This window comes from Haliotis rubra, unplaced genomic scaffold (genome assembly GCF_003918875.1).
Source record: "Haliotis rubra isolate DU_JTF1 unplaced genomic scaffold, ASM391887v1 Scf61, whole genome shotgun sequence".
Taxonomy (NCBI): domain Eukaryota; kingdom Metazoa; phylum Mollusca; class Gastropoda; order Lepetellida; family Haliotidae; genus Haliotis; species Haliotis rubra.
The window spans coordinates 1,458,738-1,485,643 of record NW_025767313.1 but is presented as its reverse complement, the minus strand read 5'-3'; the positions used below and the strand labels follow the sequence as shown (position 1 = coordinate 1,485,643).

General features: G+C 38.0%; 2 protein-coding genes across 11 annotated transcripts in view; one reads left to right on the top strand and one right to left on the bottom strand.

Moving 5' to 3' along the window:
• Positions 1-6,740, top strand: part of LOC124255838 — a 149,511-nt gene extending 142,771 nt beyond the window's left edge. For 9 of the 10 annotated variants that reach the window (XM_046689784.1, XM_046689782.1, XM_046689775.1 and 6 more), the window contains one exon: positions 1,677-6,740. In XM_046689784.1, the coding sequence (XP_046545740.1) occupies positions 1,677-1,748 (72 nt within the window). In that variant the 3' untranslated portion in view covers positions 1,749-6,740. The remainder of the gene's footprint in view (positions 1-1,676) is intronic. The other variant, XR_006892777.1, reaches the window with a different exon arrangement.
• A 3,367-nt stretch (positions 6,741-10,107) lies between these two features.
• Positions 10,108-26,906, bottom strand: part of LOC124255768 — a 31,707-nt gene continuing 14,908 nt past the window's right edge. The window contains exons 3-8 of the mRNA XM_046689677.1: positions 24,456-24,491; positions 19,690-19,795; positions 17,615-18,545; positions 16,986-17,124; positions 16,683-16,739; positions 10,108-16,330 (exon numbers count right to left, since the gene is read on the bottom strand). Of these exons, the coding sequence (XP_046545633.1) occupies positions 16,203-16,330; positions 16,683-16,739; positions 16,986-17,124; positions 17,615-18,545; positions 19,690-19,795; positions 24,456-24,491 (1,397 nt within the window). The 3' untranslated portion in view covers positions 10,108-16,202. The remainder of the gene's footprint in view (positions 16,331-16,682; positions 16,740-16,985; positions 17,125-17,614; positions 18,546-19,689; positions 19,796-24,455; positions 24,492-26,906) is intronic.

The following is a 26,906-nucleotide window of genomic DNA, read 5'->3' as shown; positions in this document are numbered from 1 at the left end:
GGTCAGCCTCGACATGATCGAAAGACATTTGCGAGATTACCTGGTGGTTTCATGACTTTGGTCACCTAAAGCAGCCAGCAATCTTAGGAGTTTCCATCTTCAGCAAGTCTTAGAGAATCAATTATACATTATTATTTGCATTCTCGATGCAGACTGAATCAATTTAGTGTGATGAGGGCAGGAAATACTTGCATAAAGAACCATTGATCCTCTTTTTGATGAAACCTATTTCTGGACAAGGTGCTGAAAATATAGCTTGTATTGGATATAAGGTTGAAAAATGTAATATCTCATGAAATTGTACTTAATATGGTGGCTGTAGACATTTCCTCTGGCTTAGAATGGTCTCATATCAGAAATGTTTCTAGGTCTCCCAATACAATTGCATGGATGTAATATTACTCACATTGTTATGTCGTAAGGCTGTAGATGTAATTACGATGTTTGTTTCATCGATATGTTTGTCAAATTCATGACCTGTCTGGATGAAAAAGGTAGTAATACAACTTCTGTTATGGAACTAAAAAAACATGGTGTGCATAGAAGTGTGACTGGTGCAGATTGTGGAACAATGGCACCAGACAATGGAGATGGAAAAGGTTGACAGACATTGTGTTTGTTGATTAACATGTTGAGATATTATTGTAAGGACGTGTTCAGAGGTAAAAATGAATGACTAATGGTATTTTGTTTTATGAAGCCTTTATAGACAGGTTTATCCAGTCATGCCTATTGATTCCTCGACAATACTTGTACAAAACAGTATATGCACTGTTTGAGACAAACAATATTCACAGAAAATCAATAATAACGACTGGCAAGGTAAGGTGAGGATGGAAACATTGATTTTTTAAAGGTGTCAGTTATAATGTTTTTCCGTTATTATCTGCAAGAATAACCTGTCAAATCAATGGATTTTCCACAATTCAGTCATGGGGGCCCAGGATATCAAACTGATACCGTGACAATGCATGATTACATCCAATGAAAATCTTAATCCTGTGGTACTAAGGGAATATGCAAGTGACTGAGGAAAGAAATTATATTTTTTCTGTTGAACCAAATTGTTCCGAAGGTTGTTATAACATTATGGATAACAAATGTAATATTCAGGTTCACCTGGATGTAGAATGTCCAGACATAGCTTCAGAAATATACTTAATTCAATCCAGGATTGTTGGCGATTTTCAACATTTCCAAGTGAATAATACCACTGTCAATATTTGTACACTGTACCTGATAGTATTCCAACAATTCTAATGGTAGATCTTTGACAGCTGATGACAACACTGTCATTTTTGTGTCATTTAGTTTGTATACTGATAAAATCCAAACAGCAGATGACATGTGATGCTGTAACTACATCCACATTGCTCTTTCTTTCAGGACAATTCTGGAAAAAAATAGTTTCACCGCATGAACTTGCACTCAAACAGTACACTGTCTGGTTTGAGAAATGTTAACAAAATACTGTTGTAGGCAAGGAATTGTCAAGTGAACTTTTCCAAAAATGTTTTCCAGTGTTATTGCCAGAAGTTCTAGATAACATAGATCAATACCCCACAGTATATGTCATAGCAGCAGAAATGTGAGATGGAATGTGTGAGAATATATCTTTCAAAAACAGTCATGTTTTGAGTATGATTTATTGACCTGTCCTTTTTGTGTTGTTCCAGATCCACATGAAGACCATGCCTACGTCCATCTATCGTCTGCTGACTGGTCAAGACACGCCTCACTACTTATAGACACAACAGTATTGTATGCCAAGACTTGCTTCACACGACTGTAGCCTTGTTGAATGGAGGAGGCAACACCATTCTAGTCAGTGTGGTCAACAGTGGTCATTCTCCCACCAAGAACATAGACAGCCTGAAGGTGCTGACCGCTGCTGACCATTGTCATTTGACTGTGAGTGGCCCACTGATGCGTACCATCTGGGCCAACATACCTACATCAAGCTCTGCTTTGAATAATTTGTGAAATTGGAGATGGGCATCTTGTATGATGAGGTTCTGTGAACTTCATCGGGCAGCATCAGTTCCATCTTCCCCTATACATCATCTGCAGTGTGGAGAGGACTGTTAAGCATGATTGCCTGGTGGGTCTTCACAATATGCAACTGTATAGTGTCATGGGAATAGCGCTGTGCTGGAAGATACTTGGAAGGATCTTTGAGGGTAAACAGGTTCTGTGCATGTTCATGAATTTGTGACTTATGGTGCTTTGATTAGTAAAGGCCAAGGGAACACTACAACTAGATCTGTGAGAAGTGATTTGTATGGTAGTCTGAGCAGACTGAGGTCTAACCTTGAGAGATGGTGAGGAAGGCCAACATTGATGCTTTGTACTTGAGAATATTGCAGGGCACAGCTGTACAATATGGACTGTCAAGCTATTAAGGGCATCATTTTCCTACTTGTTCATTTATACAAACCTACAACATATATCCGAAAATGTTGAAAAGTGTCATGTTGGACAGTGTACCTCCATGTTTGTGTTCAGTGTCAAGAAGCAGCCTGTTGGAGGCTGCAGAACATTCCACGTGACATTGCTGCAAGTTCTTCTTCTGCCAGTGATAAAGGACGTGATGAACAGTGTGTCCGTCTCCATGGATGTCACACAGGAGTGATCATCACACCAAACATCACCCCTCAGTGTTGAAAATATAGCATTTGTCAGGAGCATATATAGAATTATTGAACTTGTGTTCATAGAATCTTCCCATCTGCAGATGCAGATACTGTAGACTAAATCTTGTTTGTGGAGTATCCACTGGTCAGCAGAAACTGGCCATCTGATTATGCAACTGCACACTGCGAAGAAGACTACTGGAGTCTTTCTAAGGTTGTTGATTCTGCCCTGTATGGTCAGTGAAGAACTCCACTGATTGTTCTGTTGGAGTTGGTACCCAAACCTCTTGTGACTTCCCCATCCAGGAAAACACTGTTGCTCCTCACATTTCTGGTCATAACCTACCTTTCACTGGTAACTGTTACATGTGATATTGTTCAGTATTCTGTGCTAGTGCTTTGTAGAAAGCTGTTGCTTTAAGGTAAGAAGTTAATTGTGAAGTGTCAAGAAATATCTAAATAGGAAAACAGGTACCCAAGAAACATATCGTAACTCAGTTCTCGGTCAAATGGTAGGTACTTATAGGTAAGGTAATTAGAAGTGTTGAATTTGAGCATATGTAACTTTCTGTTAGACGGATTAAAGCAGACAATTGTCTCCTACCTTGATGCTAGAGTTACCTTCCCTGTGAAGGTTACAAAGAGTCTTGGAGGTCATGCTATATGAAGCAGATTTTGTCACCTGATGCTAGAGTTACCTCCCTGTCAAGGTTACAAAATGTCCTGGAGGTCATACTGTAAGAAGCAGATTGTTGGCACCTAATGCTGGAGTTACCTTGCCTGGTAAGAGAACACCTAGATCTTCCACAGTTATGTCACATGCTAAAACTCCAGGTGTACTGTCTACTGTAGTTCTTCATCCTGTTTATAAGCAGCTCTTCAGCTGTGGAACAATTTTGTACCAGTGTGTAGTGTAGTCTTGGGAGAATCATTTCAGTTTAGAGAGATTGTCAAATATCATTCTGTCATGAGTAACCTCAAGGTATCTTTGTGAAGCTTTTATCAGAATACTTAAACATTATACCTAATTCCAAATTTGGTTAGTTTCTAAGTAAAAACATGTTCTCCGTATAACGTTCTTCATAGATAGTGGCATATTGTTTCAGTTCAAGTGACGATTGACATAATTAAGTTTAATATTTTTTTCATTTAAGGGGAAGTGTTTATGGTTTTCTCTTTTAAGAAGTGTTGGAAGTGGGGTTTATGTTTCAAAACTAAAGGTTATGGGTTTCATTGATCATTTCATTGAATCAAATTTTATAAATTTAATGTCTTAAAAACTCAATTTTTGTTTATTGTGGTGTATTTATTCTCTGTCAATCAAACATTCCAAAAACTCAAATGCCCCACCCACTTTCATCACTTGACCATGTTGCTCCAATTGTCTGGATAAACTGAGCTTTATGTTAATATTGACCTCTCACCCTGTGCTCTGTCTGCATCAGATGCTTCTTGATGTTTTCCTATGAACATCCAGATTTATAAGGTTTTTGATTGGTGAGAATGTTGCTCTTTCACCATTGTAGTTATAATATGTGTTGTTCATGAATTGTGAAGAGTTCAATTGTGTACCCGGTAGTACTCACTTAAAGATTGAACATCTGAATGATAGTATGCTCTGATTTGATATTGCATTGTATCAGGCAGTTTACACTGTATATTAACCACATTTAATTATGTACAGTGGGCTCTGTGTGCAGTTTGCAGTTTTTGACAATGTTGAGTTTGATAGCTAGCTACTGTAAATAATTTGTGTTGCTAGTACCTGAAGACAAGACCCAACTTAGGACTGAACCCAGATGTGAACCTAGACCTGAACAAGGACTGAACCTTGGCTTCAGTTTTGTTATAAAACATGTATGGATTATGATATATGTGCAATAATATTGTGTTGATGTGCTTTCATTCTCACCTCCTGACCCTGGCTCATGTGATCTTACTGTACAATATTGCCAGCACTGAACCAGTAGATACTTAAACCCTGTCAAAATAGACCTGGTAAACTTACAGTTCCTCCAAATGGTTGCACACAAGCATCTTCATACAGACACAGTGGCAATGAAAGACAGGAGAACCTCCTCACTTGAAAGTTGTCCTATTTTCAACTAGGGAAATCTAGTATAGGAATCCTTATAGGAATAAGGGTCATCCTTTTTGAAAAATGAGTTAGAAAGATGGGACAGTGGTGTAAATTAGGCAAACACTTGCCACAAGATTTCCTTGTAGTTCATCTCAGAATATTGATAATATGTCTGCATGTTGATCTAAAAAGGTTAAGTTGACAAGTCACGTTTGATTTATTGAACAGTGAAGGTTCTTGAAGATTTTTTGGCTCACAAGTTGATTGGTGTTTCCCAAATCTTCACCATCTTCCAAAGGTTTAAAGATATTCTAGCCTGGTTCATTTCTTTCAGATTTTAAAGACCCATATATTCCTTGTGTACCATATATCAAAGATTAAACTTTCTATGAGATGGAAACATATTTTTGTCCACAGACAGATGGGCTTTCCTCAACAATCCTTACTTTAGTTGCCACTGTGTAGAAGAGACATAATATTCTGTGAATCATGAATAATAGTTGTATTGTCTGTAATAATACAGTATCGGAGCAATGTATGATATGTCATTGGGTGTAACTTAATTTGATCCGTGTTATAACATGTGTATTTACAATCTGTATCTTCACTAGTATATAAACATATTGAATCATTTGAACTCTTGATCAAGCTTTTCACAGCTTGCCTCCATGTGTACAAACAGATTAGTGGATCAGCTGGGTATATTACCCTTGTTTTGAATACATTATCAGAGGAATAAATATCCATTTTATTCAGATGGATAATTACATGATATGATAATGAGGACATATTGAAATTGGAATTTAAGATAAAAAATAGAGTATTTGCAATGAAGGTTTGAAGCAGTCGAGTTGGCAAAATGAAATCTGTAAAGGGATTGTATTTCCACCCATTGTGATAATGTTCTGTGTGTGCGTGCATAATATTGTCATGAAGTCAGACCACAGCTTGTTGCTTACATGACTAGAAGAATGCATTTGTCCTTGAAACTGTAAGTATATCTTCAAGGTATATTCCTCTTTTACTGATGCAAATGTATAGCAAGCATTGTTTGAGGATATTTAATTCACTGGAACAATTTCAATTGTCCCTTCTTCTTGGCTATTGAAACAACACAAAAAACACTATGTTATCTCAGTGCGTTCTGTTGACTAACACTTTTTTAAGTGCATTTCATTTCTGTGTGCAATTGATACAGCAAATTATAACATATTATTTATTAGAAAGTGATAAATGTTGAAAGAATTGTACTGATATTGGAATATGCTGTTGAAAATGATATTCATGTTGTGTCTATGTTGTGGTCCAAGGGAGATAACTCCCAACCTCAATGTTCTATAGATGTTGAAGTCTTCATGTCCGAAATAATGTGCTGCTTTCATGGAAGCAGGCATAAAAGACTACACAAATTGTTGATAGTTTTCAAGTTGAATTTGGTTATTTATTCTTGTGTCTTAAGATATATGGGAGTGTCTGAAGACTGAGTTATTGAAAACATCTCTGAAACAAACATGTTTGTTTCCTGTTAGTGGTTTCTTGTTTTGAAAACAGGTGTTGTCCAGTTTCATAGAATATTCCTCACAAACTGAACTGATTCAGGTGTTAATTTGAATGGATTTACCATTTACAACAGGAGCTAATAGTCACATAAGTCTCAACACCCATTTTTCTCTTTCGACAATGTGATTTTTTGTCCCGCATCTTACACAACCTCATCTTTGCTTTCATAGTATAAAATGTGAAGTCTTGGCAGATTTGTTCTGAAAGATTTGACATGTACATGCTCCATGTGAACCAACTGTGCATCTGTCTCCCCCCTGTAATGATGGGTGTTCTCCACCCACACCTAAACAGTGACTTTGTGAAACCACCCTCCCAGTGTCCCTCCTTCTCCAACTGTTGTGCTTGCTCTCTACGTTCTGTGATTCTGTATGCCTGTATGATATGAAAGACTGTAAGCCATTATATATGTATTATCTGTGCTACTCTCGGATATGAAAGAATTGAATAAAACATATTTAATGTAATTCTGTATTGTGTCTTTTCTGCGTATGAGGATTTAGTTTGTAACTGATATGAAACTGAAATAAGATAATCTAGTCACTGATGTAGATATTGATGTGGGTAAGAAAACATGAAAGTTACTGCTTGTCATTTCTATTTGGTTTGATTCCAAATACATCATGCTTCTCAGGTGGGCATTTGTCAATACAATGTGCTAAAAGTCGCTTGTAGAACATGCACATGTTCATACTATCAAATGATGTTAATTTTGTTAAAGGTCACATGCAACGTAAAACACAACATTGCAGATTCTAATACCGAAACAAATCGTCAAAAATGCAAATTCAACTTATAAAGTTGAAAAATAACGCGATGAAAAAAACCGCGCGAAATCGGAGTTCAAACGTTTCACTAATTTTCCCCCCGACTTTTGGGGGGAAAACTGGTTTCAACAGCTGGACTGCGCTCATAGCATGTGCGTAGTGAAATAGGTTCCCGCAGCTTGGAAGAGGGTTGTCCGGTGAAGGCTTTGGTGTGAGCTATTTTTCTAATGTTTTGTTGATATCTCACATGCGCGAGCTTTTTATATGTTATGACAGTAATTTAACTGTTTATATAATTTCATTTGTCTATTTCACCACACGTTCTTCTTACCGAGTCACTTTCTCAGTTCGATACTTAAAAGCAGGGAGACTCTATAAGTCTGTAGAGTATCCCTGTTAAAAGCAATGTCATTATTTAGCTTTGACAGAATTTCTAACTGTGATATAGATATGTCGTTGTCACAGACAAAACTCAATGTCTTGTTTTATTGACACCTGTGTGTCTGCCTGCCTGTCTGCTAATGACAATAGTCAATACACAGCTGCTATCACTGACCACATCCAGTTTGAACTTAACACCAATCAGGCTATACACCATAAACAAAATGCATTGATTTATGGCCCGAGTTCGGTCTCTGTCACATTATGTAATTACACAGACAGGCAGGTGTGATACTTGTACACATGACATGTTATGATGTCTGTTGATTGCAAAATGTTATACACAAAAAATGAGCATGTATTTACAAAACCCAACATCTCTATATACACACACAATGAGCCGTGAGAGCATCTGCAAATGAACCAGCCGTTACACTTGAGTGCACACCCACCCGCTCTGACTGGGTTCGATATGCCGGGTGCTTTGTTTCTTGGGAAGTGAACCCAAGTACACAATATTGCACTTTTGATTTGCGATTGTACGCTTATAATTTTGTTTATATGTTTTTTCATAACCAGCAATGTATATTATATGTCATGAATAAGTGATAATTGTGTTTTAATTATGTTTGATTTTTTGGTTGCATGTGACCTTTAACTGTGGATTGAAAAAGATAACCAAGGAATTCCAAGGACTGAAGAACTTTTTGAATACAATAGTATACCAGTGCAACACAACATGCAGGTCTTGACTGGATCTCAAGCAATGACTAAGTTCTGTACTAAATAGGATATCCCAAGGATCATAATATCCTTTTGTTGTCTCACATCCTTGTGTATTTGCTACTGTATTTCTTTTCCATTTCTTACCAGTGCTCCATTTTAAAAAACTATCACAGCCATTTGACGACTGCCGTCGTAAGTCACTTACAGAGCCGACAGCTTACTACACTGTCGTAAGTCACTGTTACAGTATAGGAGGTATGACAGTATGACTGTCATAAGTCAGTTACAGTATAGAGGTATGACAGTCATAGCCACATAAGTCACTGTCACAGTTACAGTAGGGAGGTATGACAGTCACAGCTCTACAACTGTCGTAAGTCAATGTTACAGTATAGGAGGTATGACAGTCACAGCGCTACGACTGTCGTAAGTCACTGTTACAGTATAGGAGGTATGACAGTCACAGCGCTACGACTGTCGTAAGTCAATGTTACAGTATAGGAGGTATGACAGTCACAGCGCTACAACTTCGTAAGTCAATGTTACAGTATAGGAGGTATGACAGTCATAGCGCTACAACTGTCGTAAGTCAATGTTACAGTATAGGAGGTATGACGGTCATAGCGCTACGACTGTCGTAAGTCAATGTTACAGTATAGGAGGTATGACGGTCATAGCACTACGTGGCTATCCTGTTATATTTTGAAGTAAAACATGACAATGCTGCAATGGTAAAATACTTTTATTTATATAAATAAATAGTATTGGAACAATATGAATGTTGATGCCATGATACTTGTATCCACTATCTGACTGTACATGCAGTACCCACAGCCGATATAGACTAACCCACAGTATATCAAAGGAATACATAACAGCTACAGGAAACAGTGTTTGCTAAAATACTTCCAAAGTCTCTGCTGTACGCTTTTTCCCAGCAATGCATTACAAAATCGCATTCCAAACTGAATGAAGTCATGTCATGACAATATTAGTGCCACATGACAGCCTGCAGTGGGACCAGGTCAACACTGTGACCTTCAGGACATGATGAAGACAAAAGTGGCATTCATGGCGTGATGAAGACAACAGTGTGACCAGTGGGACACTGTGACCTTCATGGCGTGATGAAGACAACAGTGTGACCAGTGGGACACTGTGACCTTCATGGCATGATGAAGACAACAGTGTGACCAGTGGGACACTGTGACCTTCATGGCGTGATGAAGACAACAGTGTGACCAGTGGGACACTGTGACCTTCATGGCGTGATGAAGACAACAGTGTGACCAGTGGGACACTGTGACCTTCATGGCGTGATGAAGACAACAGTGTGACCAGTGGGACACTGTGACCTTCATGGCGTGATGAAGACAACAGTGTGACCAGTGGGACACTGTGACCTTCATGGCAACAGTGATGAAGACAACAGTGTGACCAGTGGGAAGACACTGTGACCTTCATGGCGTGATGAAGACAACAGTGTGACCAGTGGGACACTGTGACCTTCATGGCGTGATGAAGACAACAGTGTGACCAGTGGGACACTGCCTTCATGGCGTGATGAAGACAACAGTGTGACCAGTGGGACACTGTGACCTTCATGGCGTGATGAAGACAACAGTGTGACCAGTGGGACACTGCCTTCATGGCGTGATGAAGACAACAGTGGGACACTGTGACCTTCATGGCGATGATGAAGACAACAGTGTGACCAGTGGGACACTGCCTTCATGGCGTGATGAAGACAGCAGTGTGACCAGTGGGACACTGCCTTCATGGCGTGATGAAGACAACAGTGTGACCAGTGGGACACTGCCTTCATACAGATACTGACATGAAATCCTACTGCTTTAATCGCCTTTTATGGCAAGGACTGAGATGCAGGCACCAAAATGACAACTGTTCATTTCATAATCATATTGTAAATTAAACATAAATGATATAAAAAGTTTTTCAGTTTACTGAAGAACTATTAGAGTTACTTGAACTTGCCTATTACTTGTAGTCAAGACAAAACAACACATATTCAAGAATTGAAACAATAATTGTCCCCTGCCTTTACCTAAAGTAAGATTGTTTCAACAAGAAATTTCTTGTAGAAAGAGCATGTTAAACCATTCTGACATTAAACCACTGACCTGACATTTACAAGTTAGGTTATCATGAAAGATGGTGCAAGTCCTGTGTATTTCTGTAATGAAAGGAATGTTTGTCGCTTTTGGAAAATGGCTGTCCTAGTCTTCAACTCTGTAGTCCAATCAGTACATACTCAAATTAAAACAATACAAATTTAACTTCATACATAGTGACTGACAAAGCTTTAAGCTTCCTTTGACCAACTTTGTGAAAACACATTCCTGAACTAACTCCAATTGTGTGCAAAAATTGTGCCAAAACCACAACCATAGCTATTTCAGTAAATTTCAAGTTTTAAAATTTTTAACATTTAGGTACCAAACATTAGGTTTGTATTGAAAACGTGACCAAAGCAACAAATCAACTGTGAACATGTAACTGAAACATGTAATGATGCATCCTGTTGTTTAACCGTATCACAGACACTGCATCCCATGTGCTGAGGCCACAGGACACACAGATGCACCTTCATGGAAGACTCGGGATTGACCAGTCGGGCAATTTTAGCACATGAAACAATTTCAGAAGTGAACTGTCCCTGAAACACATCACCATGTTTGTGCAGCCTAGACAGTTCCGATTGGTCAATGAATACTAAGATGAGTTGCTATCACATAAGTGGTTCACATGGGCCAGCACCCCTGCTGCAGTACAGATACAGGGTAGTAGAGACTAGCCATTTGAGGTGGGTGGGGACCCACCGGTATAGGGGAGGGTAATAACAGTGTAGACGTGGGTCATGGTGAAAATGTCAAAGATCAGATCATGTATACGCCCAATGTACTTCAGCCACTTGGATTCTTGGGAGGTCCAAGAGACAGTCCATGTACAATGGGTCAAATTTTTCTTCATGGACTCCCCACCTCCACAGCCACTAAGCCTTCCCTACGATACAATACCTACATTAAACAGATGGAATGTCAATATTTAACAAATCACTGGGCGAACCACATTGTAGACCATGTGCATTAAAACACTGGAACATCCACTAATTCTGACAATGCCTGAATGGGAATATAGTAGCCACATATGCTCCAACATAATAACATTTTATCCAAATACGATGTTTGTGTCATCTGTCTCTTTTTTAAAACAATAACATCTGACAGAAACTACAATTTTTACTGTAAATATATCATTCATACAACTTGTAATCTCATCTGATATGTTACATCAAAGGAATAAGTTAAACGTTCCTCACTCAAAGCTCCTGCTGTGTGCAGACATTTGAACTTATAACATGAGATTCGGACACTAAATGCAGATTGAGCGTAAAACCTACAGTAGGCTCACTCTATATGACAACTGCCTACACTTACATCTCACACTGCCTACACTTACATCTCACACTGCCTACACAGATCACTCTTCAGAAATATTTTAATACACACATATGTATATATCATGTATACTTGTTAGAATTATGACATAGCACTGTATTAAACATTTATACTCCTCTTACAGACCTGTGTCGGAAAATACTTAAAATAGATTTTATATTTGTCTTGTTAAAATAAATATCTTCTTTCTCAAGACCTTACAATCACTTACACCACTCAGTCTATTCTGAAACGGTCTTGAGAAATAAGAATGTATTTGAACTAGCTTGGCCTTCATCTTAAAGTTCATACAAACAATGACTATAAAACAATGATAATACCCTTATACACAGTAAACACTGCAAAGCACTTTACCAACTTCAGAAATATTGTCTTGGCAATTCAGTATACATTTATAATTCATCTGCATTAAAATGTTCCTAAATCAATATTCTATCTCTATTATATGCTATCTTAACCAAACATAATTATCATACAAAGTATTTCAATATTCCAAAAATAGTAAATTTCCCTTAAATAATACTGACATACTATGTAAACCATTTCAAACACTCAGTATCAACTTCCAGTCTTAGTAAAAAGTAGCACTTGGTTTCACATAAATCGTAGAATATTCAAATGACTGGGTTCATTGAGTGACTTCATAATAAAATCACTATCAATAAATTAAAGAAAAAAGTAATCAGATCTTTATCACCATGCACCATAAATACTACAGTAAATGTCAATAACACCTCAGTTATTCATGTTACAGGGTACAGAGTGTTTTAATTACCATGCCTAACTGCCCTAAACATGTATATGTCTTCAATACAATTACCATTCCATCATCACTGCACCTCAAAACAAATGGCAAGCAACTGGTCAAAGACAATCCAACTCAAATTATTTCTTTGGTTAAATCATTTCAACTATTATTTCACTACAAAAAATGATGCGAGACTCTCTAATCAAGTGTTTACAAAGAAAACAGTGATAAAAATGCATGTTGTTGAATGCAGAAGCACTCTCCACAGCAGACAAGCCAAGCTTCTTGACTGAAAAGTTCAGAGATCAGAAAACAATTGAGAACACTGAAATATCTGGTAAATTCTAAATTTGGCATTAATCATTTGATACTTATACATAATAAATATTCACGTTTGATAATCAAAGAAGTATCGGAGATAATAATTTGTTATTACATTAACATTTACATGACTAAATATTATGTCAAAAACGTAAAACTAAACCAGACCAAGAGTAAAACTAAATCACAACTCGTACAGATCTGTCCAAACATGACAAAATTCCTGTCTGGGAAAAAATGAAAACAAGTTACGAAAGAAAACAATGAATCAACACGTGTCTGATGATTGACATAAACATAAAATATCTACTCTAGAAAAGAAAATACTCCGATAAATAATGCTGGAAATATACTTTGGACATCACAACCTAAACTCATGGATAGAACAGTCCATATCTCCTGATCTATGAGTCATGAACTCAGCTGGAGTAAAGACATCTAAATGTGGTCATGTTTAATGAGACAAGTCTTGCTTGCCATGTGGTCAGGTAATTCTAAGGAAACATTTAAGATGCGGATTAACAACAACTGTATCTCATAAAACTCTAATGAATTCAGAATAGATGTGGACTAAGTTTAGTGATGGATTACAAAGGGATACGACAACAGAATCAGTAATCAGGGTAACAAGATGACTGAAAAATGTCTGTCATTACAGGTTACATGTATGTGTTACAGGCCAGTAAATTGTGTGTACACTGATCAAGTAAACATGTCCATTCAAGAATAAATAGGAGATACAGCCATTAGTGTTCTGATATGGATAAGCTTCTACACAGGAAAGTATTTGGTTGTAATAAACACAAAATAATATACATATATATGTACAAAACTCTATAAAATAATTCTCTTAATAGATTGGGGAGAGCTTAAAGATTAAGCATGTTAACATGCTCTGTGTAAAAGAACTATCACTCTCTATCACAATTGGGACCCACTATCTAATATTCATGGGGGGTGGGGGGCAGCTAGGGTTTTTGCAGAACAATTTCTCCTTAGATTGACCAAACAAAGATCTGGGTAAATTATTCTCTGGGCATACTGTAAGTTTTGAAAAGAAGTTTGCTGTGAAAAATGCAAACAGTTCTACTCCTTTCACAGGAAAGCACTTTTTTTAAGTATAAGCAGTGACTGAAAATAAATCCTGCCCATAAAATCCACGTGTAAGGCCCTCCCCTAGAATAATAAATCGGGGGTGTCTAACTAAATCATGTAAGTTATGAGTGCTTGAAATTGAAAATAATCCTCCCGAAAAGACCAAATATTAGAATAAAGGAAACTCAAGCTGTATTATAAAGTAAACATATTCATTAAGTTGTGATCAATACAAAACAGATTACAAATACATGCCTGTTGCTTATACCATGCATATGATCTGACACAAGTCTATAGAAAGAATCTGGTATGGCGTATTTGCATAAATAATTATATAGGACATTTTTTTCTGTGACCAACTTGTTTACCTGCTATTTAGATATAAAATATAACTCTAAAATATGATGTACAAGTTATAACAGTTGTAATGATATTGGTGGGCTAGTTGAGACATTACATACCTCTAATATCAACAGTTGCTGAAATTCACAGTAAGATCTCTGTGAGGGACTGAATAACACCATGGAAAAACCATTCAGAGAGTTCAAATCCATTCTCCTTCACCACAATCAAGGCAAAATGTTAGAATACCCAACGACCATGTATGTCTTCATGTTGCCACAGAGGTCTCACTGTAATCTGACAACACGTATTTGGTCATCTATCACAAATATTAGCTGACTGGATAGGTACTGATTCACAATATACAATTATGTCCTGCTGGATGAAAATATACATATATTAACGGGACAGTTATATATAGATTTACACTGAAGAGATTGACCAATCTGCCAACCAGCAAATCACAATGTTAATTTAAAACATACACTGAAACATATGACTAGTATTTTCAAAAGTAATGAGATTCATTCTTGTCTCATATACATCCTCCACAATCCTATTTGTGAAATTTTATCAATATGTCAAGTGGCTTTGCTCATTTGTGACATTCAATGACAGAAGATAATTATATAAATTCATGGCACTACTTTAACTAGTGACTGACGTATTTGCATAGTAACCTCACAGCATGCAGAGCCAATGAACCTGTCATAGGTCATCATGAAACTCGCATGTGCTTGGCAGTGCTTTCATTGTGTTATTATTTGGTTGAACTGTGTAATAATGTCAAAAATGTGGACATTAAAATTATCTAAAACAGCACACTCCAAGTAGAAAGTATTCAGCCATATTGGTTAACAAGGAGGGGACATAACTCTCATTTCCACTTCCTGTGTGAAGACACTACTACCTTGATGACAACATACAACGTCTCTTCATCTACTAACGACCCCACTCATTTTTTTCAACAAGATTGAGTTGAATCAGATTTCAATCATTATTAATTTCAATATTGAGAATTTACATGAGTCAATAAATTAAACCAGTGCATGACAAATCTGAAGAAATCCACAGAAAAAGTCTTGTCCCTGAGTTGAGGAGACAAATCCAATGAGATGAACTTCAGCACACCACATGACCAACAAGGTGAAAGTAATCATGATCTCTGTCACATACAGCAAAGGACAGGAGATGTCTGGATATGATACACAAACCAAATAATCTGCTGCCATCATAGTTACAATGATATGTCTTGAGTAATGGTTTGGACCTCACTAAAACAATGTCCTGTCATTTAAATCTGAGCACATAGTTAGACAATCAGTGATTAACATACCCATACAATTCACCTCTCAAGCCTACACTGATACATTCTCTCTTCTTCCGGTGGATCCTCTTCAGTACTCTGGAGGTGAAGTGTGAAAGAGAGGGACGTCTTCTTGTCTTGTTATGTACTGTCAGTCTACTGATCCTAATACAATCCTTCTTTTGGCTGGAAACTGATAATAAATCCTATCTCAACATGTTCGTGTCATGTACAGATTCTATGCCCTGCTGATATATTCCAGTCACCACTATTGGTACATCAACCTAGATCCTAAGTCTGTTGCTGTGGGTGACGTCAACATCTTCATCGCAGTCATCCTAGGCTGTTTCTGTAGATGATGTTTTAGTAAAATGTCCAACTAACAAATAACAGAATTGTTATTTTTGTCAAATGCCCCAAACTATGTACAGGTTAACTGATCTGCATTAAAAGAATCCATGGTGCTGTGGTGAAGCCAAGGAGCCCAAAGTAGACATGAAGACTACAGTTGACTAAGCCAGGTGATTAAAAAAATACTTCTGTAAGCAGGCTCTCCTCTGTCTTCAGCCAGATTAGCTCCTTCATCATCTTCTCCACATATTCTTTACATGCTACGGAGACGACTCATTTACAGTCCTTGCACACATATTGGCTAACAGAGTTCAAAATAATAATACCAGCCCTCGGCAACGCAAAAAAGACCAGCTACCCTTTTCAAATTCCTCTTTGTCTATTAACCATTATCTGAGCAAGAAGCAATATCATCAAAACGTGGGAGGATCTGACTCCAGCGCCTCGGGACAGTGTACCAGCACTTTGGTCAGAAGGCGATCGATGTAAGCACGCATGTCCTTGTTCTCAAGCTGCAGTTTTGTGTAGCTTTCTTTCAGAGCTGAAATCAGACAAAACATCATTTCTGGTTAACAGATTGCATGAATTTGAAACAAAAACAAATGTCCATATGAAATAATTGTCTTCTGTGTGCTGCCTTTATCTAGTAATTGCAGACATGACCTAAAAGAGATTTCAGAGCACATGGAATGTTGAAACTGGGTCTGGGAATTCAGGAGAAAAACCTTGCTTGATGAATCACAGCAGCCTCAGGTTTGCCTGCCGTAAATGCTCATGGCTAAATACGTTTTTTTGACTAAGCTATCGACAGTTAAAATTCGCAAGACATTCTATGATTTTCAAAACAATAAATTCAGTGAAAGACATTACAGCAGAACTAAATCCACACTTACTCAGATTTTCTTTCTGTAACTTTTCAACTTGCTCTTTCAGTTCTGCTTTCGATATACCTGAAAGGATAGAGATTCACTTACTGAACAAGGACATTAGAGAAACCACTCATGCTAACACAAACAATAGGCAATGTGCTTGAACACATACTTAAGTCTAATGAACTATGTTTGAAAGGCTTGGAAACATGCTGACTGTACCAGAAGTACCCATCAGGCGCACCAATGATCAATTATATCATGTATGTATCATTAACTTAGGCTTATGTACAGCAAGAAGAACTGAAGGATCTTATGAACTCTTACTTCTCCTCTCTGGGACATCCCTCAACATGGCAGACTCGCTGGAGCGGCGTACATGCTTCATGAAGTTCTTCTTGAAGCGTCCTCCCTCCATGTTGTCCGAGCTCCTGATGCGAGGCAGGGAGTTAGATGTGTACTGAGACTGTAACAGATTGCGGACAACATTCTTCATTTAGTCACACTCATGTTTTTCCCTTTTGAGCATAAACTAAGTCAAGAAATGCCTGGGCAAATATTGATTGATTGTTATGATTAACAAAGGTAAAAATAATTTTTAACGGTAATCTTATCAAAATATACCAAAGGAAAGAAAAGAGAGACAGGTTATAAAAGGATATGTGTTGTGCATCATTATTTCATATGTATCATTAGCATGAATAGATATTATGATGGTACAGTGACTTGTTTTGTTCATATAGGACATCTTACTATAAACAGCAGCGTACATGAATATCCACTGTAAGTATGTTCCTTTTTATGTTTCAAACAGTGTATTTGAAGTGGTTATTACTCAACATCAACATATCACTCCTGGAGCAGAATGTTGTGCAAATGGCATATACCTTCAGTACTCTATCAAACTCAGACAGCCCCCCTGAACTGCCATGAAAGTACGGACACTTCTCACTCACCTCTTTCCTGGGTTGAGGTGCTGGTGGTTTAGTCTTTGGCTGAGCTGGTATACTGGCCTCTGTAGGCACATGGCTGTCTTCGAGACTCAGGGATGTTGTCCCGCTGTCATTTGGCAGGCACGTCTCTCCTGTGTCATCCTCTTCCACCTTAACCGAAGTATCCACAAACGTAAACACATTTTTCAGAACACTCTGACCTCCTGATACTGTCTCAATCCACAAATCCCCTTTCCCAGGGGTTGTTGCATTTGTGATACATGTAACAGCATTCTCAGATTCGTATTCCACACTGTTCAGCAAATCACACCCACATAGCTGCAGTTCTATCAAGTCCGACTTGCCAATTCCAAGATGCTGCCCAGTAATCCTCAGCTTGGTTCCTCCTTCAATCGGGGCACTGTTTGGAGTAATAGCGCTGATGACCGGCGGCTGACTCGAAGCATCAAGTTCCGCATTACTCTTAAACTTCCAGCCAAATTTAGACTGGTTTCTGGAGTTGGTGTCATCATCATCGGACGACTTGCCAAAACTGAATATATCGTGTATTGACTTAGAGAGCTTTTTGTTGAAGTTGGACAAGGAGTTACTACTCTTGCTGTCCCTCTTTTCCCGATTTGTTCGAGGGGGTAGTATTGGAGATGCTGCTAGGCTGTGGCGCAGACGGGCGAACCCAGTCAGCGTGGCCCCACTGCTGTTAGGGGTACTGGTCTTAATGAGCGGTGTTTGGGAGACTGGGCGTTGTTTGGACACGTAGCACTGGTAGATGAGTTCCCCTTGGGGATGCAGACATTTTTTATGGCTCTTGAGAAACACACGCTTTACCTGACCTTGGGTTGTTGTCAGTCCCGCCAGGGGCACGAGCACTTGGCCCAAGATGTCCTCCTTCTCGGTGACAGTGAAGAACACATGGTCTCCAGTGTAACCTACATTCCTGTGGAGAAAGAAGGGGAATGAAGACATGAACGTGAGTTTACCCATCTTGATTAAAACCATCATCTCTGTTGTTACCTAGATTCCCAGTAGTCGTGAAAGGTGCGAATGAGTGACTTTGAATGAGTTCAGATTGAAGCCACTTTGAACAGTATTTCACTTACGTCACGGTGTTACCTTATATCGGAGGGAAAGTGAGTCAGTGGTACAGGTCTTACACGTTTTCCCCAATTTGGTGATATCCACATGCACGCATGATATCATTTGAACAAAATATCACACCCTTATGGCATGCCTCAAGGACAAAACAGCGAATTATCCTACTGAATGAAAAATAGCAATCGTGTGAACAAATGCTGACTCAAGCTGAAAATTTATCACCAAACAAGATACAAAGATGTACAACTAACAGCAGTGTCAAGAACCTATCTTACACCATGCATCTGGCTACTCAAAACAATGAATCTTCACAAATCTGAATTGATTATTCCAGCTTTGAGGACATAATACTGACATTCAGGAGTGGAAATAACCCACTGCCCGACGTCCGAGTCCAGTGATTATTTCTGTTGGGCAAGCAAATTTGTATATCACACTGTACCGGTGTCCAGTTGATTTACCAATGTTAATTATGTTGATTATTCAAAAATGAACAAGAAAATCGGCCAGTATAGTGGAAAAATTATCAGGGCAAGTGATTTTACATGTGCCACTGTACCAGAGTACGCTAGCAATTTTAGAGTTATTTCCACCCCTGACATTAGTTGACATAATATCTTCAACAAGTTGTCAGTTCAATTTTAATATTAGTGATGGATTATTTCGTATCTTCTTTTCTTATTTATGGAATGCATACCAGAAAAAAATTGTTCATTTTTCAAAAACCTAATTTGGACCTAGCATATAAAAACTGTGCTACCAGTATGAAACAGTTGATGACAGTGCAACCCTTGTCCTAAAATCCATTTCTTGTGAGTAGCCTTCACGTTATTTTGTGAGCATCAAGTTGAGGAATTTAATCAATACTGCTAGCTAAAAGCAACAGAAGAATAATCATGAGTGCACACTTCAACATTGTCACTCTGTCCCGAATGTGTTTGCTTTGGACAGTTACTGTGTAGCGAGCTCATGAATGTTCAACTCACACTGTTGATTCCTCATTCCAGTCTGGGTTTCCTGGTGGGTCTTTCACAATGCTGGTACGATATTTCTTGGATCCAACACCAAATATCACAGAGAATTTACACCGCCCTACAAAAATAAAGGTAAAGTCAAAATGGGCAGCCACTATCAGTTATATCACAGCAACATGGCGTCCTTGTCCCTGCCAATAACAGATTTTCCCAGGATATCATCCCTCACCCTCCAGGGAGCTGTGTATGTTACAGGATACGTGAAGACTCCCTGCCCTATCTTTCTATCAACAATATTTTGATCACAATAATAAAATTGCTGTAACAGCCACAAACGTGTTGTTATAGATAATAGTTTAACCTGTTAATATCAAACAGCAGATGGCACCTGGTAACAAAGAGAAGGAATTTCAAGGAAATGTGAAAATAAATATTAGAATACTGTAAGTCATGCTAAGTGTATCATCAAATGAATGCAAGTGTCCTTGCCTGTGAACTAAAAACATGATGACACAAAGATTGTAGACTGTTAACATTGGTTGGTTTGCTGCACTCGTCAATATTCCAGCTATGGCGGTGGTCTGTAAGTAATCGATTCTGGACCAGACAATCCAGTCATGAACAGCTTGAGCATCGATCTATGCAATTGGTGTATGATGACATGTGTCAACCAGGTCACCCGATCCCGTTGTATGGGATCATAGTATGGGATCATAGTATACAAACATCCTCATCAACTTGAGTTAACAAACAGGGAACATTTCGGACCAGAACTAGGTGAGAAGCACTGTCGAAATCTAACACTCTGTTACATGTAGAAGATCAGGATGTTGTCAGCTAGGTGGAGCAGGAAGAGGCAAATGGGTGACATCAAAACAAACAAGTCAACATTTCATGTTGCCACCACCTGAAAGAACATCTCACTTACCCCTACTGTGCCCACTGTTAAGGTGAGAACATTTCACCCAAGAAAGCCCCATTGTTTGACATTGTTTTAGGACCCAAAACCTAAAGTGGGCAGAGCAGGGAGGGTACCAACCCAACTTCCTCTTTTTTACTTCAAACAAAACCTAAAGTGGGCAGAGCAGGGAGGGTACCAACCACTCTCCTACCCAGAGTTCCATGCGGCAAGCCAGCATAGTACCTCTGCCACAGGCCATAAAAATGTGACGATTCGTCACATCTTGCAATGTCCATTCAATATAATGTACAGATTTCTTTTATTTTTTTATTTTTTGGCGAGTCTACACATCTAACTAAACATCTTTAATAAAATGGTTTAGTTTCACTGAGAAAATATCCAAAAACATGAAACACTATTTCGATTTGCGTAGCGATCCTTTGTTTACATAGGTTGTACGGCTGCACGTGCTGTCATCGAAGCTGATGGAGAGCAAACGATGCAGCCAGTTTGAAATATAAATATGTACTGTCATAGACCTTACTGTCGCAGTTGTGGAAGAATATATATGCAACAATGTAAAACATTATGAAGAGAGCGCTGAAAAGCTTTCGTGAGTCCAGTATCATCTTATTATGAATATGCGCGTTTGATTACAAACAAGAGAAAAGTCTGGTCACGTGATATGCACATTAGCCTGTGGCAGTGATGTTATGCTAAGTCATCACTGCGCCGGAGTGTGGGTACCAACCCAACTTCCTCTTTTTACTTCAAACAAAACATACATGTGGGTGTGGAGAAATGTCCGACTCTGAGTTGGGATTTAACAAGTTGGGAATTTTCCAGTGAGGAAATGTCTGGACCCCATTGCACACACAGATTACTATGTTCCTTGTTAGTACAGGAACATTCCCAAGATCCATAGTGTGTTGGTTTCTATGACATGTTTTCACTGCAACTTGTATGACTTTTGAGTATTGATGTTTTCTTAGTACTTAGTTCTTATTCAACCTAGATAATGCAGAAAGAAGAGATTGTTCAGGATCATATAATGTTTTCATGACATTTGACTAATATGTTTCTACATATACATTTTTAACACTATGTTTACCACACTTGATCGCCTATCCATGACTCATAATGTCCTCTTACTTAGGACTACACTTACAGATGTTCTGTCTCTGTGTAACATGTTTGTGAAACATGCTCTATTTCATTTCAGTCGTAGTACAGTTTGCAAAGGATGGCTACTGATATGCTCTCTGATCAATGAACAACCTGAGCAACTATGACTGTCCTTATGAGAAGTGCTGAAGGATAGATTGATGTCTATTGTAAATCAGTAGGAATGCCATAACCTGTTATCATTGAACAAAAGTTAAATCACGAAAGAGACGAATAATCAATTGCTTTCATGTATTGTAAAAAGTGCATATGGACGAGAGGAGATGCAGCAGCACACAACACAACCTGGTCATATAGTTAACAAATAGCCCAGTCTACACCCAGCACAATACACCATCCTGTATCTAACAGTTCAAGGGTGGAAATAACCCATTGCCCAACGTCCCAGTCCAGCGTTTTTTCTGTCGGGCAAGCAATCTGTATATCACGCTGTACCGGTGTCCAGTTGACTCTCCAATGTTAATTATGTTGTTTATTTAAAAAATCAACAAGAAAATCGGCCGGTATAGTGGAAAAATTATCAGGGCAAGTGATTTCACATGTGTCACTGTACCTGAGTAAACTAGCAATTTTAAAGTTATTTCCACCCCTGCAGTTGACCTGGTAAACTTGTCAGCTATAACAACCTGTATCACAGTGAATGGTCAAGATCAGTACTGATATCCACAACAGTCATGACAGAACCAGCTGATTTACTACCACTGTGAGACTGCTACTGCGCTCACAAAGTCAACATGGCACGCATGCACGCATGCACGCACGCGCGCACGCACGCGACGCACGCGCGCCGCGACGCGACGCGCGCGACGCACGCACGCATGACGCACGCACGCACGCACGCACGCACGCACGCTACGCTACGCACGCACGCACGCATCACTACCTCTACATGGAGCCTACATATATACATCATTAACACTATAAGCTTCTCGCCTAGTTCTGGTCCTAAGTGTTGTCAGTTTGTTAACTGAAGTTGATGAGGATCTTTGTATACTGTGATCCCATACAATGTCTTAAAATTCTAGACCCATGAAGATCCGGTGTAACAGGCCAAACTTTCCCCTTGGCCAAACCTTCCCCGGGAAACTTTAGCCTAGGCCAAACTTCCCCCCACTAGGCTTAATCTTCCCCGGGGAATGTTTGTCCTAGGCCAAACTTTCCCCACCCTTGAATCAACTTTAATTAAAGGCTAATTGTTTCAAACCCTTGTTCTTATATCAAAGGGGGGAGATTCTGGCCAAGCTAGGCTATTTCTTCCCCAACCTTGTTTTCATGTTTATGTTCGTCTTGAAAAAGTTAGAAACGAAAACAAGACATAGCTATTCATGTGAACACATTGATAAGATATTCATGTTGATGTCAAGTTCCATTAACAATTTACAGGTCATCTTCATCTTCATATATGAGTCATTCTAAAAAAATGCAGCTTTTTCACGCATCAGGACTAACACCTCAATAAAACCGTCCAATTGTATCAATGTGTTAAAAATCTGATTTTTCCTTCATTGTCAATATCTATTCTTACTTGGGAAGTTTTTATCACAAACAAAAGGACCAAATAATATTTATTTTTTCCTTTTTGTAACAAGGGACATGCATTTTGTCATGTATCTAGGTGCAAAAACCTAACATCATGTGTCTGCTGTGCACTAAACTTTATTTAAGAAGGTATTGTTTCTGGAGTGATTGAAAAGTATAGACCTTTTTCCCATTCCTGGTAGATGTTCAATGATTTTCAAGCTGAATTTTGATATAAAAAACAAATGTTTTCTCTTATATACAAGAAAAATGTCTTTCCTGTAACAGTTCCATAAAATTATGAAATATTTAATGACCCCTCATCCTGTGAAAGTGGAGCTACATGTCATGCTTATTAACAACTTATGGTTGAGAGTGATGAACATGTGGTGTTGAAAAAATGTGTACCAAAATATAAGTGCAAGGGTGGGGAAGAAGTAGCCTAGCTAGGCCAGAATATTCCCACTTTTCATAGAAAACAGAACAAAATATCCTAGTTTAAACAGGGGGGAAAGTTTGGCCTAGGGGGGAAACTTTAGCCTAGCCCAAACTTTCCACGGGGTAAGAATATCCTAGGACAAAACCTCCCGGGGAAGTTTTGCCTAGGCCAGATTCTGCCCAGGGAAAGTTTAGACCGGGGAACAAATGGCCTGCTACACCGGGTTAGAACTGGTCTTCAGTAACACATGCTTGTCGTATGAGGCAACTAATGTGATCGAGTGGTCAGGCTCGCTGACTTGGTTGACACATGTCATCGTATCCAAATTGCGTAGATCGATGCTCAGGCTGTTGATCACTGGATTGTCTGGTCCAGACTCGATTATTTTCAGACCGCCTCCATATAGCTGGAATATTGCAGAGTGTGGCGTAAAACTAAACTCACTCACACCCATGAGACACAGTTCACTAGGTCTACATGGCACTTCTACACACATCTCACAGCAGAGTTTGATCAGATATTAACTCTTGTGACACTCATGACTAGTTGTCAAACAGCAGATACTGCTAATATAATGGGGCACAATGGAGTCTGACTCAGCAGAAATCCACAGCTATACTATTAGTCTGGCTTACACTGCCACAGACAGTTCTAGGATCGTCATCATACCTGAGGCAGACATAGCGGTACTAACATGCTAGAGTCATCATCGTATTTTAGAATTCAGTATCTTACCTGGCTTTTTCCCCTGTAAACCTCGAGCCCCATGGACTGAAACAAAGCAAATAGAACACTGACAAATATATAAACATCAGCATATTGTATAGTATTTTATCACATAACTGTCTGACTGTAACACACTGTATCATACTGTATCATACTGTAACACTGACAAATATATAAACATCAGCATATTGTATAGTATTGTATCACATAACTGTCTGACTGTAACACACTGTATCATACTGTAACACTGACAAATATATAAACATCAGCATATTATATAGTATGTTATCATATAACTGTCTGACTGTAACACACTGTAACACACTGTATCACACTCAAACATAGTGTTAATAACATTTAAAGTGCAGAACAGGTGAAATGGGGATTACCATCACATTCAAAGTTACTGCCCTTCTATAACACCTGTATGCATGTTGCATGTGACTGTTTGTACTAGCCTCAACTAATACCACTGACTTTTTGATGGAATCTGGTGGTCAGACTCATTGACTTGGTTGACACATGTCTCAATCCCAGTTACTGATCAACACTGACTGTTGATCACTAGACATTGTCTGGTCCAGACTGGATTAGTACAGTTATCATATAGCTGGAATATTGCTGACTGTAACACAACTGTATCACTACACAAATCATTGTTTTGTCCCATAATGTATAGTGCCAGGCATCACAGCAAGTATTTTAACATGTTTTGTTGGAATGCACATAACAGATTACACCCTGATCTTCCACACTGTGGACAGACCAAGGATCATACTGTAACACTTGACATACTATTATAAACATGTAGCATGTTGCAATAGTATTGTAAAACATATAACCATCTCACTAACACACTGAATCATACTGTAACACTGACAAATATATAATACATCAGTAACATGTTGTATAGTATGTGTATCACATAACTGTCTGACTTTAACACACTGTATCATATTGTATATCATGACTGTATATAAACATCAGCATATTGTATCATATTGTGTCACATTGTGTACAAGGTGTAATCATATTGTATCATACTGTAACACTGTAACATATATAAACATCAGCATATTGTATAGTATTGTATCACATACTGTAACATTGTGTACAAGGTGTATCATATTGTATATCATACTGTAACATTGTGTACAAGGTCTATCATATTGTATATCATACTGTAACATTGTGTACAAGGTGTATCATATTGTATCATACTGTAACATTGTGTACAAGGTGTATCATGTTGCATATCATATGTTATCACATAACTGTCTGATCAGTAACATTGTGTATCATACTGTAACATTGTGTACAAGGTGTATCATATTGTATATCATACTGTATCATTGTACATACTATTATAACAGTGTATCATAATGCAATATATTTAAAAACATATAACCATATCATAACATACTGAATCATATTGTAACATTGTGTACAAGGTGTATCATATTGTATATCATACTGTAACATTGTGTACAAGGTGTATCATATTGTATATCATACTGTAACATTGTGTACAAGGTGTATCATATTGTATATCATACTGTAACATTGTGTACAAGGTGTATCATATTGTGTAACATTGTGTACAAGGTGTATCATATTGTATATCATACTGTAACATTGTGTACAAGGTGTATCATATTGTATATCATACTGTAACATTGTGTACAAGGTGTATCATATTGTATATCATACTGTAACATTGTGTACAAGGTGTATCATATTGTATATCATACTGTAACATTGTGTACAAGGTTTATCATATTGTATATCATACTGTAACATTGTGTACAAGGTGTATCATATTGCATATCATACTGTAACATTGTGTACAAGGTATATCATATTGCATATCATACTGTAACATTGTGTACAAGGTGTATCATATTGCATATCATACTGTAACATTGTGTACAAGGTGTATCATATTGTATATCATACTGTAACATTGTGTACAAGGTGTATCATATTGTATATCATACTGTAACATTGTGTACAAGGTGTATCATATTGTATATCATACTGTAACATTGTGTACAAGGTGTATCATATTGTATATCATACTGTAACATTGTGTACAAGGTGTATCATATTGTATATCATACTGTAACATTGTTGTACAAGGTGTATCATATTGTATATCATGCTGTAACATTGTGTACAAGGTGTATCATATTGTATATCATACTGTATTATGTACAAGGTGTATCATATTGTATATCATACTGTAACATTGTGTACAAGGTGTATCATATTGTATATCATACTGTAACATTGTGTACAAGCTGTATCATATTGCATATCATACTGTAACATTGTGTACAAGCTGTATCATATTGTATATCATACTGTAACATTGTGTACAAGGTGTATCATATTGTATATCATACTGTAACATTGTGTACAAGGTGTATCATATTGTATATCATACTGTAACATTGTGTA